The following is a 13,673-nucleotide window of genomic DNA, read 5'->3' as shown; positions in this document are numbered from 1 at the left end:
CCAAAGGGTCTGTTCCTGTGCTGTACTGTTCTTTGCACCCGAACAGGTGCCGGAGTGCGGCAATTAGGGGATTTTCACAGTAACTCCATTGCAGTGTTAATGTAAACCTACTTGTGACACTAATAAATAAAAACTTTTTAAAAAACCTTCGAAGTGTGGTCAATGTTGCAACGTAACTCTTGGTGTGGACGCACACACACAGAAAATGCGTAAATTATTTATTTAGCTATCTCATGTAATGTCGCTTTAAGAGTTTAAAGCAATGTATTGTATAGCAGGTCAAACATGTAATTCCGATTCACCTGACTGCAGAGGGGCACAGCATAATGGGAAGCTACTTCGATTACAAATCTCCTGCATTATTAATTCAATAGAAATACTGCATCCAGCCCTATCTGTCATCATAACCCTTGTGGGAATCATCAACATGTTCCTGACCCTCAGTTACATTAGCTCACTTCCCATTGCTTTTCCCGTGTTAACTTCCACAGATACAGCACTGCGGATTCCGCAGCTTCCTGCCATTATATCAGGAAGTTCCTTTTGATAACATGAATCCTGTGAGATGGGAGATCGGTGTCACATTTAACCGGTGTGCCTTTAACTGCGGGGAGCAGGCAGAAAAAACAGCACCAGTTCCTGCTCACCATCAACTACAGGTTTAAGCTGAAAAGAACTGTCAGCAAGTGGCCTCTTTGACCCTAAGCCAAGTTTATAACTCCACATTTTCTATATAATAAATCTGCCGATTTCCTCCTCCAAGATCTTGCTCGACAATTATTCCACATAACCTGTCATATACGGAGACGCAGTGGTTAGCATGGCTACCTCACAGCACCAGGGACCCGGGTTCAATTCTCGGCTCGGATCACTGTCTGTGTGGAGTTTGCACGTTCATAGAAGAAGAAAAATCCCTTCAGTGCAGAAGAAGGCCATTCGGCCCATCGAGTCTGCACCGACAACAATCCCACCCAGGTCCCATTCCCATAACCCATATATTTACCCCACTAATCCCTCTAACCTATGCATCCCGGGACACTAAGGGGCAATTTAGCATGGCCAATCAATGTAATCCGCACGTCTTTGGACTGTGGGAGGAAATCCGGAGCATCTGGAGGAAACCCACGTAGACACGGGGAAAATATACAAACTCCGCACAGACAGTGACCCAAGTCGGCAATCAAACCCAGGTCCCTGGGTTCTCCCAGTGTCTGCGTGGGTTTCCTCCGGGTGCTCCGGTTTCCTCCCAAAGTCCGAAAGACATGCTGGGTTAGGTGCACTGGCCATATTAAATTTTCCCTCAGTGTACCCGAACAGGCGCCGAATAGGGAATTTTCACAGTAACCTCATTGCAGTTTTGATTAAGTCGACTTGTGAGGCTATTAAATAAACTTTTACTTTAACTTCACCTGCACATGACTATTCCATTGCTCTGCTGGCTTATCCACGTCCAAAACTGCCTGCATCTTATCCTACAATCCCAATCACTCCATCATAACCGACGTGTATTGACTCCAAGCCCTCCATTTCAATGCCTCAAACTTCAAAAGAAAACCTGCATGCTCTTCCAATTCGGCTATTACCTTGTCCCTCTGTGCTGCTCTTCCACAGCCTTCCTTCAATCTCTCAACCAAATTCAGCGTTTTACTGACTCCAGCCTCTTGTGATCTCACCCTTTCACTTTGCCATTAGTACGTGTGCATTCTGCTGCCTGGCTCCTACTCTCCAGGGCTTCATCCCTCAATCCTCCTGCCTCTCCATCTCGAGGAGCCTCTTCAAAGCCCATTGCTTGGAGAGCGACTATCGTCTGCCGTCCCAAACATTCCTCCTTCGGCTTAGAATCCATTTTCCTCTTTGACCGAGGGTGGGATTTACCTGAAAATCAGCAAAGGCCGATGGAAGGCAGGAAAAGCGGCGTTGATGGCGCCAACAGCAATGGCGGCTTTCTCTGCCCGTATTGGCCGAGACTTTGAAAAATAAAAATCCTTCAAAGATCGGCTCCCACGACGTTTTGCTGGCGAGACGGCCTCCGATTGTCCACCCCACCAGCAACGTGGACAGCCGAGGATCGCCATTTTTAAAGGAAATGGTGGAAGCAGGCACATTAGCAACATTTAAGAGGCATCTGGATGGGTGCATGAATAGGGAGGGAATAGAGGGATAAGGACCGAATAAGGGAAGAAAGGATTTTATTTTGGTTTAGTTAGGGCATCATGATCAGCACGGACTTGGAGGGCCAGAGGGCCTGTCCCTGGACTGTACTTCAGACTTCGGCACAACTTGTAAAAACCCTTCAGAAAAGTAAAAGAAACTCAATTGCGAAAGTGCTTGTGACTGTCAGTTAAATATTTTGACTTAAACTTGAAGGGAGGAGAGAGAGACAGATAGACAGAGACAGAGAAAGAGACAGATACAGAGAGAGAGTGAGAGAGAGAGACAAATACAGAGAGAGAGAATGAGACAGATAGACAGAGACAGAGAGAGAGAATGAGACAGATAAACAGACACAGTGAGAGAGCGAGAGAGATAGAGAGAGACAGAGACAGAAAGAGAGAGAGAGACAGATACAGAGAGAGAGAGAGAGACAGATAGACAGACACAGTGAGAGAGACAGATACAGAAAGAGAGAGAGACAGATAGAGAGAGCATGTATATCTTGAAAGACTGTAATGGATTTCAATATTGCGCCAATCTAACATTCACCACCTACCCCATAATCAACTGTTAACGTATTGTAGGTAGTCAACACGACATCCTGTTGAGCAAGAAAAGCTGCCCCCTTATTTCTCTCTGATCCGTAATAAAGATACATATTCAATTTCACATCAGGATACAAGTGCCGCTCAAACTGATCCTGAAAGACAGAGTCACATCTCGAGTTATTTCAACTGCTTTGGATTCATACCTTTAGGACTCATTATAATAAAAGGAGGATATTGATGAAGATTACAACCCAGTTTGGAAGGGGAAGTCTCAAATCTGCCGTAAAGCACTTACAATCCAGTTACTGAGCACTGACAGAGGACACACAATCAGGGTGGATCTTGCTTTCGGGTTAGATGCTGCATTAGCGCTGGTCTGCGTGCTTGTACAACCTGAAACAAAACAAAAACAAAAACACTGGGAGTGCTGAAATATGAACAGAAAATGTCAGAAACACTTTGCAGGTAAGGCAGCATCCGTGGAGAGAGGGTCGGGTGCAGGAAGGTGGGGTTAGAAAGGGCACCTGTGGGGTTCTAGAATCAAAGAATCCTACAGAGCAGGAGGAGGCCATTCGGCCCATCCGGTCTGCACCGACCACAATCCCACCCAGGCCCTATCCCCATAACCCCGTGCATTTACCCTAGCTAGTCTCCCTGACACTAAGGGGCAATTCAGCATGGCCAATCAACCTAACCCGCACATCTTTGGACTGTGGGAGGAAACTGGAGCACCCGGAGTAAACCCACACAGACACAGGGAGAATGTGCAAACTCCAAGCTGGGAATCGAACCCAGGTCCCTGGCGCTATGAGGCAGCAGTGCTAACCACTGTGCCGGGTTCTCAGGATGGCATGGACAAGAGGTTGAATGGCCTCCTTCTGTGCTGTAGCTTCTCGATGGTTCTATGGTAAGTAAGGCTCGAATTTCAAGTCGGTGACCTTCCTATTAGAGCTGAGAAAAGAGATGCAGGTGTGAAAACGGGTTTTGCCTGATCGAAGATAAGAGAGAGAGTTAGCAATAAATACAAACTCGTTTAATGAAAAGCCATTGATCTGAAATGTCAGCCCTCTCTCTCTCTCTGCACACATGCTGCCTGACTGCGCAATTTCTATTGCTCATTTTACTGAAAAATAAGTTAAGTTTGCCTTTTGACAAACCCGTTTCGAGGTGGGACTCTCCCAAAAAAATTCTAAGTGTCGAATTCGTGTAAAAACTGGAGTAAATCCGCTGGTTTTTTTCAAGCAGTTGTTTCAAAAAGAATCTCCCACACTCTGCGCACTGCAGAGTGCCTCAGCATAAATCACGCGAGAAATCTGCGGCCGGGGCCTATTCCCGCGGGAGAGGCCGGCAGCATAGCGCTGAGTGGGCCACTGCGCATGCGCCGATCTGTCAGCACCGAGATCGGCCCCTGTCTGTCAGCTTCCCGACTGCTGACCAGCTCAATCGCTGGCCAGCCCCGCGACCCTGCATCGCTGCTCTACCGACCCCCGACCCCCTCCACGGCCCCCCCGAACATGTCCGATTTCTGGCGTGGAGCTGATGGTGCTGGAAATAGGCGCTGGGAGATGCGTGGAGGCCCAGACGCCTAGCGCGAATCTGCCACCGCTCGAATCTCCTGACCCCCTGCGCTAAAAAAAAGCAGCGCAATGGGATGGGAGAATCGCCCCCCCCCCCCCCCCCCCCCCCGCCCCAGGTACGCCAACCCAACTGGATTTTAACCCTAATAATGTCGATAAATTCAGCTGTTGGGTCTGTGTAATTGTTGATCCTCCGGTCTCGACCTCACGCTCTGGAACTTCTCGTTAATCTTTGAAATAACTTTAATGGTAGCAATTTTGTACAGATTAATCTTTCTTCGCAGCTGTCTTCCTTATTGCTGCCAGCACGCTGCCGAATTCTCTCTTCCTCTTTCCAGGGGTGTGAGTGCCAACTCTTTTTATGACGAATTTGAGCACACACTTGTCTTTAGGGGCAAATGGGATCAAATTGGAGCGAATGGGATCAAATTGGAGCGAATGGGATCAAAGGTTATGGGGAGAAAGCAGTATGAGGCTATTGAGTTGGACGATCAGCCATGATCGTGATGAATGGCGGAGCAGGCTCGAAGGGCTGAATGGCCTCCTCCTGCTCCTCTCTTCTATGTTTCTATGTTAAAGACCTTCAACCCATTGCACGCCTTTCATAGGGAGCAAGGCCACAGACTTCACAGATTAGAGGCGGGATTTTCCGGCCGCGTTCGCCCCAAGACCGGAAATTCACGCCCGAGGTTCAACGGATCTTTACATGGTCCGTGTCCCACCTGCTGTGATTCCCGTGGCGGGCGGGACGGGAAAATTCCATGACCGATCTTGGGGGTGTGCTTGGTTAGACCTTGGCACAGGGTGACCTTGGCACAGGTCAGCTGCCATTGGGTAACTGATCGCCATTTCTACTACTTTGTTACTCAGCAGCGGGTCTGGAAAAAAAGTGTAAGCGTCGTTGGCTCGTGCGGGGATCGAACCCGTGACTTCTGCATTTTTAGCACCACAGTCTAAACCTCTGAGTTAACGACCAGAGTAAAATGTGAACAACACTGCAAGATAGTTGACACTTTGCGGGGATTAATTTTCAGCTCACCCATGCCTGCCACAGGACTATTTTTTACCATCTACCGCGGTGGGATTCGAACTTGGGATCACAGAGCACAGAGTGGTTTACCAGTTGAGTGACCTACACCACAGAAGGAACCAAAGGTAAAGTTGCTGTTGTTGCAGATGACCACAAGGCCCCGAGGGTCATCACATCTCAGGCAAGCAGCAAGGTTGAGAAGGCAGGGCCTTCACAGGTAAGCTCAGCCGGTATGGGAATTGAACCCATGCTGTTGGTGTCACTCTGCATCATGAACCAGCCAACTGAGCAAAACCAACTCAGACAATTTATCATCTACTGCAGTGGGATTCAAGCCTGGGCCCACAAAGCATTGCTCTAGGTTTGTGGTTTACCAGTTCAGTGACCTACACCACTAGACCACAGGAGGAATCAAGCTCTGGAATTCCCTCCTCCAGCCTATCTGCTCTTAATATACTTTTAAAACCTACCTCTTCGACCAAGATTTCCCAACCCCTCCATACACAGCTTGGTGTCAATCTTTGCCCAATAACTGCTAGGAAGTAGCTTGGGACATGTCACTAATAAAGGCACCATGCAAATTAAACCAAATAAGTTTTAAAAACTGCTTAAAAAGGCAGCAACATTTCTGTGCAACAACCAATTCCCATTACCAGATGATGCAAGTATTCATTGTAAAAGTACAGCACTTACGCCCTCGCCCAATTCCCTCCATTTTGTCACCTCCATCTCCACTTTCAAAAAACACTCATCGTTCATTCCATTGATCCCACACTCCCAACCCTCAATGTCCTATTCTATCCTACCCTGTCTCCCAACATCCCGTTTCATCCTCCTTAATTGAAGGGCTTGGAGATGTCTTCCTGTATTTATAAACAAAATATTCATTCTTGGGACAAGAACTGCCCATCCCTGGTTGCCGGAGGGCAGTTGAGAGTCAACCACATTGCTGTAGCTCTGGAGTCACATGTAGGCCAGACCAGGTAAGGACAACAGATTTCCTTCCCTGAAGGACATTAGTGAACCTGATGGGTTTTTCCAACAATCGACAATGGCTTCATGGTCATCAGCGGATTCTTAATTCCAGACATTTTTTATTGAATTCAAATTCCACCATCTGGCATGGCGGGATTCGAACCCGGGTCCCCAGAACATTAGCTGAGTTACTGGATTAATAGATGATACCACTAGGCCATCGCCTCCCCATGGAGGAGCACTCTGCAAGCGTTTGTGAAATACTGGAATATGGCATTCGTACATGTTCCACTAGCACCATCTAAGAGGCACTAAAGGTATTGCAATTGTTATTTTTTCTTCTGTTATTCTGTGAAAAGAATCTTATCATTATCCAGAATATTAGCACCAAGACTCCACTGGGTTGAAAAATCTACAAACAAAAACAAGGAAACCAATTAGGTAGCAAAAGAACAGAAGTGTGGAGATGTGCACTGCCTGCAATGCACAGATGTAGATACAATTAGTAACTTTCAACAAGAATTAGTGCAGGGGAATTGTGACTAACTGAATCGCTGACACAGGCATGTGGGGCTGAATGGCCTCTTCCTGCGCTGTATGGTTCCACTTTACAAGAGGTGATGACAAGCTTGTGGTGGTGGTGTTACAGCTTACTCGGGGAATCAGAGTTGCTGTGGCAACATGCACTTTCACAGCGAGTTGTAGTCTAGAGCTACGGATACTGATGGGAGAGGCTGCAATGATCTGTCACACGATTGGCCAGGAATCTCTCCAGCTCTTACTGCCAGCCACTGGCATGTTGGAAGGATTTGCAGGTTGATACTCAAGCCTATTTGGCCGCGTTATGAACGCACCTTCCTTGGCCATCAAGTCCTGGGGTGGGATTCGAACTGCAACCTTTGATTTAGAGGCAGGAACGCTACCCACTGCATCACAAGACCTGCTGACACGCTTGTAAAATGTAGCAAAAAGTGCAAACTTGGGTGCTTATGTGCTTCTACAATCTGGGAGGCCTGGGAAAGAAGAAACATAGGAATGAGAGGCAGGAGAAGGCCATTTGGCCCTTTGAGCCTGTTCCAACATTCATTACGATCATGGCTGATCAACTCAATAGTCTGGTGTCCCGTCCCGTTCTCTTCCTTCCCCCCCACCCCGAGAGGGTCCAGCAGAGCATTCAGCCCCTCCAGCTGGGGGACGGTGAGAAGGAATCACTGCCAACAAAAGGAGGAAAATAAAAAACTCCAGTTACCCGCGCAGAAGAAGCATTACCTTTCTTCATCACCTTCAATGTGGAACTTGACCCGCCAAGTGCAGCTGCGAAATCAATATCCTCCATCAGGCCACATTTAGGCTGCGACTTGTTATCAGCGATGCCTATCACATAGAAAAATTACATTTTTTTAAAAATGCAAACAACACCTATTACAAGGTGTCCAAGTAATGGTTTATTTCCCCCCCTCCTGTCACAGATATTCTTCCAACAAAACAGGGTTTAAATTCACAATGAAATCATCTATTCGAACAAAGTCAGAAACACTGACCCCCCCAAACCAGCCATGAAAGCAAATCTATAAATGGCATTAATAGAACTGAGAGAAAAAATAATCAATGAGATTCTGTGCATTTCCAGCATTCAGTTTCTAGTTTGCCTAAAGGACCTTTCATACATTAGTGCATTAGTTCAAGAATGTGGTCCACCACAGCCTTCTCAGGGTGAGAAGGAACTGCAATAAGTGCCCCCATCCTCAGAATGAAAACAGGTTTATACTTCTCACAATTTCCCAAACAAAACTTAGACCATAGAGAACCACCCCCCCCCCTTAGGATTTACACCGAGACCTTTCAGATCATGGATGTGGTTAGCACTGCTGCCTCACAGCTCCGGGGACCCAGGTTCAATTCCAACCTTGGGTCACTGTCTGCGTGGAGTCTGCACGTTCTCCCTGTGTCTGCGTGGGTTTCCTCCGGGTGCTCCGGTTCCCTCCCACAGTCCAAAGCTGTGCAAGTTGGTGGACTGGCCGTGCTAAATTGCCCCTTAGTATCCCAAGATGTGTAGGTTAGGGGGGGGATTAGCGGGTTAATGCGTGGGGGGCTACAGGGATAGGATGGGGGTGTGGCCCTGGGTGAGATACTCTGTCGGAGAGTCGGTGCAGACTCAATGGGTCAAGTGGCCTCTATCTGCACTGTAGGGTTTCTATGATTTTACACAAGCAACTACACGGAAAATATCGGCCGAAATTTTCCAGCTAATCACGCCCCGTCGCTACTGCAAGCGAGGATGGAGAATTTGGCGCTCAGCCAATCTCCATTGACTGCAGCGGGACCGGAGAATCCCGCCAGTGTGAATGGCTGGAGAATTCCTGCCAGCTTCCTTAAAGTCTGATTTGTTTTTAAATAGTTCACCTTTTCTCCCGCTATTTGGAGGTTTCCATTCTGTTCTTTTACCCATCGCACGTTTCGCCTGTGTTTTCACTGCAATAAAGAACGGTAACCATGTCACAACTGACAAAAAAAGAAAGATAGTCACACTTAGTGTGTGGGATTTTCCAGCTTCGCTCGCCCCAAGACCGGACAATCCCACCTGAGTTCAACGGACCTTTGCATGGTCTGTGACCGCCTGTTATGATTCCCGTTGCGGGAGGGACGGGAAAATTTTACCCAGTGTCTTTCACAACCTCAGAATATTGCAAATCACTTCGCAGTCAATCAAGCATGTTTTTTTCCAAATGTAAGAACTAGGAGCAGGAGTAGGCCATCTGGCCCCTCGAGCCTGCTGCACCATTCAATAAGATCATGTCTGATCTTTTCTTGGACTCCGCTCCACTTACCCGCCCACTCACCATAACCCTTAATTCCTTTACTGTTCAAACATTTATCTATCCTTGCCTTAAAAACTATGAGGTAGCCTCAACTGCTTCACTGGGTAGGAAATTCCACAGATTCGCAACCCTTAAGTACTGTTGTAATCTAAGAAATGCCAAACTACAAGCAGTACAGTAACATCAAACAGCCAGATAACCTGTCTTATTCATGTTGGTTATATGACCATTCTAGATTGGGCCCTGGAAATCCACACCAATAAACACAGTGGATAAAATGGGTCCTTGCCAGAGAACTTGCCTTTCTTTTTTGCGGAGACCCATTCTTCATCCTTTTCAGAGTCACTGCTGTACGTGTATTTGACTCTCTCCATCTTTGTCCTGTACAAAACAGCGGGACAGTTGATGAAAGTAACAGCAGAAAAAGGAGAAAGGAAATTTCAGAAACTATCACCGTCAAAGGAAAGTGAAGATTTGCATTTATATAGTGACTTCGGGACATCCCAAATCTCTTCACAGCCAATACAGAGCTTTCAAAGGGGAGGTACTGGTGTGGAAATGTGTCAGCCATACTGGACACAGCACGCGCCCACAAATAGCAACAAAACAAATGACGGCAGCATCTGCTGTTGAGTTGAGACATCGAGTGAAACGAAGGCCGAGAGGAGATTTGACAGACGCATTCAAACTCACGAGTGGTCTGGACAGAGTAGACAAGGGGGGAAAACTGTTTCCATTGGTGGAAGGGTTAAGTACCAGAAAGCACAGATTTAAGGTAATTGGTAAAAGAAGCAACAGCGATGAACAAAAAAAACTCTTCCACATCGCGGGTGGGCGGCACGGTGGCTCAGTGGTTAGCACCACTACCTCGCAGCGCCAGGGGCCTGGGTTCAATTCCGGCCTCGGGTCACTGTCTGTGTGGAGTTTGCACGTTCTCCCCGTGCCTGCGTGGGTTTCCTCCGGGTGCTCCGGTTTCTTCCTACTCTCCAAAGATGTGCGGTATAGGTTGATTTGCAATGCTAAGTTGACCCTTAGTGTCAGGGGGACTAACTAGTGTTAATACATGGGGTTATGGAGATAGGGTCTGGGTGGGATTGTGGTCGGTGCAGACTCGATGGGCCGCATGGCCTCCTTCAGCACTGTAGGGATTCTATAATTCTATGAGTGGTTTGAGTTTGGAATAAACATAGTTACAGGAGTAGGCCATCCAGCCCATGCATTCAGTGTGGTGGAGATATGTTCAATCAAGGCATTCAAGAGGGAACTAGATGATTATTTGAAAAGAAACAAGGGTTGTGGGGAGAATGGCACTGGGTGAAGTGCTCAGAGAGCTGGTGCAGACACAATGGGCCCAATGGCCTCCTTCTGCACTGTAACATTTCTGTGATAAATACTGCAAGGAGTCTCACAACACCAGGTTAAAGTCCAACAGGTTTATTTGGATTCCAAGTAAACCTGTTGGACTTTAACCTGGTGTTGTGAGGCTTCTTACTGTGCCCACCCCAAGTCCAATGCCGGCATCTCCACTTCACCATAAATACTGGCCAGGACAGTGGGAGATTTCCCCTGCACGGTTTTGAAATAATGCCATGGGATCTTTGTCGTACACCTGTGCAGGCATACAAGGCCTCGGTGCAACATCTCATCTGGCAGACGGTACCTCGGACAGCGCAGCACTCCCTCAGTCCTACACTGGGAACATCAGCCTAGATTGAGTGCTCAAGTCTCTGGATTGGGAACACACAATTATCTGACTCGGAGGCGAGAGTGCTAGACCAAGAGAGTCAGTGGTTTTCCAGCATGAAAGAAAACAGATCCCACTTGCAAAGTGAGACTAGTTGCAGAGTGGTCGGCAAGGAACAGATTTGAGGCAGTGATCAGAAAAGCCCAAGCAACTCCAGTGTTTATAAGCACTTGTATTCCTTACTTGCTGGTTTACTGATTGAATTTCACAATCTTTACTGTTGAAACTGTTTGAAATTAATGGGGCCACTTCTTCAAACACATATGGCACATTAAAGTTTAAGACTAAGTCTATTTATTAGTGTCACAAGCAGGCTTACATTAATACTGCAATGAAGTTACTGTGAAAATCCCCTAGTTGCTAGACTCCAATGCCTGTTTGTGTACACTGAGGGAGAATTTAGCATGGCCAATGCACCTAACCAGCGTGTCTTTCAGACTGTGGAAGGAAACCGGAGCACCAGAGGAAGCCCACGCAGACACGGGGAGAACGTGCAGATGCCGCATAGACAGTGACCCAAGCCGGGAATCGAACCCGGGTCCCTGGCTCTGTGAGGCAGCAATGCTATCTGCCGTGCTGCCTACTGATGTGTGTTCCTGAAAACATAAGCCTCTTGAGGACTTCCACAGCGCATTCAGCAATCAAAGGCTTAAATGGAGAATTGTATATCAGCCAGCAGTGAATAGCTCATACGCTGAACATTATTATGGATAAAGGACCAAGCAGATATAAAAAGAAATAATGTAAGATTATGCAAATTATGAATTGTAACTCAAAATGCAGAAATAAGTAACACTGAGAAAGCATGCAGGTTAATTTGGCAGCACATTACCTTTTGGGATATGAGGAAGCAAGTGCATTAGATCCCGAGGAAGAAATACTTTCTGTTGTATCGATCACAGAGGCCTTTTGCCGGTTGCCAGCACCTATATTATCTGGGATGATAAAGGTGTAGTTAACAATCCTGGATAAAATGGGACTGCATTGGCAAACTGTTCCACACCACAGCAATGGCACAGTCATGCCGTTCAGCCATGTTTTAATACATTGGCTTAAGAGATGTGGGTTCGCACGTGAACAATTCCAACACATTAAGAGAGGGAACATAAACTGCAGTACAGCCATCCCGATCCCCATGTTCACAAACCGCTCAGCCAAACGTGCTCATGTTCCTGGTGGTGGCTGCCAACGCGACTTCCTCCAAGAGCTGCCTATCCGATCCAAGCACCGGCAGCTCAGCAGCGCCACCACTGGCAGTGGCCACCGCCAGGTCTGCAAGCGCATAGAGATGGGGTGTCTCAATAGTGGGCGTCCTCAGTGAAGAGGAAGGGGAGTTGGAGGATACAAGGGCCGGGATGGCAGGCCCCAGGGACAAGGAGGGGTTGGGGGTGGGTGGGGGAGGTGCACTCTGGCAGAGGGGGTGGGGGTGAATAGGCAGTGCCAAGCCTCTACAAGGACCTTAGAATGCCAAAATAAAGAGGCCCCCCCTCACCCCAGTCTCACTTGACGGTCTCCCCACAGGGAAGAAAGTGCCCACTGAGGCCCTTATTTGACCCTTTAAGTGATCACACAACATTTGATGGCCACAGATTAAGAATGTTCACTTGCAGAGGGTGAGGGACGAGACACAATTGTTGGTGCACTTAAAATCGCACCCCTCCAGCGATTTAAAAAAAAATAGCCATTACCCATGGCAATTAAAGCTGTTTTGTTTTTAGAAAGATACTGGATTATAACAACAGTGGAAGACACTTCCAAAAGCAGCTTCTACGAGGGAGGCACCTGGTAGGCAGAGTCTAGAATTACAGAGACACCTGACGAGACAGAACTGTGACGTATCAATTCACATCGATAAATATTCGCAGAAAAAGCATGGCCAAGATAAATGTTACAACAAGAACTAAAGTTTCTGTGAGTTGGAAACATGTCCCGTGTGCCAAAATAAATGACTATTTGATAAGTTAAAAAGAAAACTCACCTTCACTGTAACAATAAAGACAATGCATTTACCTGTTTGTATTTTGAAAGTTCCGGAATGTTCCTTGCTGCTTCTCTGTTCAGAGGCTTTCCCCACTGCATCAGTAAAGCCAGGCGGTTCCTACATTGAGAGGATAGAAAGCAGGTTAGTGTTAGAACTGTAGAATCCCTACTGTGCAGAATGGGGCCATTCGGCCCATCAAGTCAGCACTGACTTTCCAAAAGAGCATTTTACCCAGGTCCACCTCCATCCTATTCCCTGTAACCCCAGCTATTTAACCCGCTAATCCCCCTAACCCTACACATCTTTGGACACGAAAGGAGAATTTAGAATGGCCAATCCACCTAATCTGCACATCTTTAGACTGTGGGAGGAAACCGGAGCACCCGAAGGAAACCCACGCAGACACGGGGCGAATGTGCAAATTCCACACAGACAGCGACCCAGGGCTGGAATTGAACCCTGGTCCCTGGCGCTGTGAGGCAGCATACCTACTCTTGTACTATCGATATTTATATGTCTCTCAAATTTGGCAAGTGCAGCTAAATGTGTTACAGCACCACAGTTGTAGGATACATTTACATGACAAACTAAAAGAACAAAGAAAATTACAGCACAGGAACAGGCCCTTCGGCCCTCCAAGCCTGAACCGACCATGCTGCCCGACTTAACTAAAACCCCCTACCCTTCTGGGGACCATATCCCTCTATTCCCATCCTATTCATGTATTTGTCAAGACGCCCCTTAAAGCTCACTATCGTATCCGCTTCCACTACCTGCCCCGGCAACAAGTTCCAGGCACCCACTACTCTGTGTGTAAAAAAACTGCCTCGTACATCTCCTTTAAA

The 13,673-nt window shown here is 47.3% G+C and overlaps 1 protein-coding gene across 1 annotated transcript in view; it reads right to left on the bottom strand.

The window, feature by feature from the left end:
• The window catches only part of hltf (helicase-like transcription factor), a 92,851-nt gene that overhangs the window by 36,196 nt on the left and 42,982 nt on the right, over positions 1–13,673 (bottom strand). Inside the window, exons 9-15 of the mRNA XM_078205380.1 lie at positions 12,858–12,945; positions 11,680–11,782; positions 9,405–9,484; positions 8,688–8,756; positions 7,554–7,658; positions 2,998–3,095; positions 2,711–2,854 (exon numbers count right to left, since the gene is read on the bottom strand). Of these exons, the coding sequence (XP_078061506.1) occupies positions 2,711–2,854; positions 2,998–3,095; positions 7,554–7,658; positions 8,688–8,756; positions 9,405–9,484; positions 11,680–11,782; positions 12,858–12,945 (687 nt within the window). The remainder of the gene's footprint in view (positions 1–2,710; positions 2,855–2,997; positions 3,096–7,553; positions 7,659–8,687; positions 8,757–9,404; positions 9,485–11,679; positions 11,783–12,857; positions 12,946–13,673) is intronic.

The sequence above is a fragment of the Mustelus asterias genome, chromosome 3 (assembly GCF_964213995.1).
Source record: "Mustelus asterias chromosome 3, sMusAst1.hap1.1, whole genome shotgun sequence".
Taxonomy (NCBI): domain Eukaryota; kingdom Metazoa; phylum Chordata; class Chondrichthyes; order Carcharhiniformes; family Triakidae; genus Mustelus; species Mustelus asterias.
This window is presented reverse-complemented; position numbering and strand designations above follow the sequence as displayed.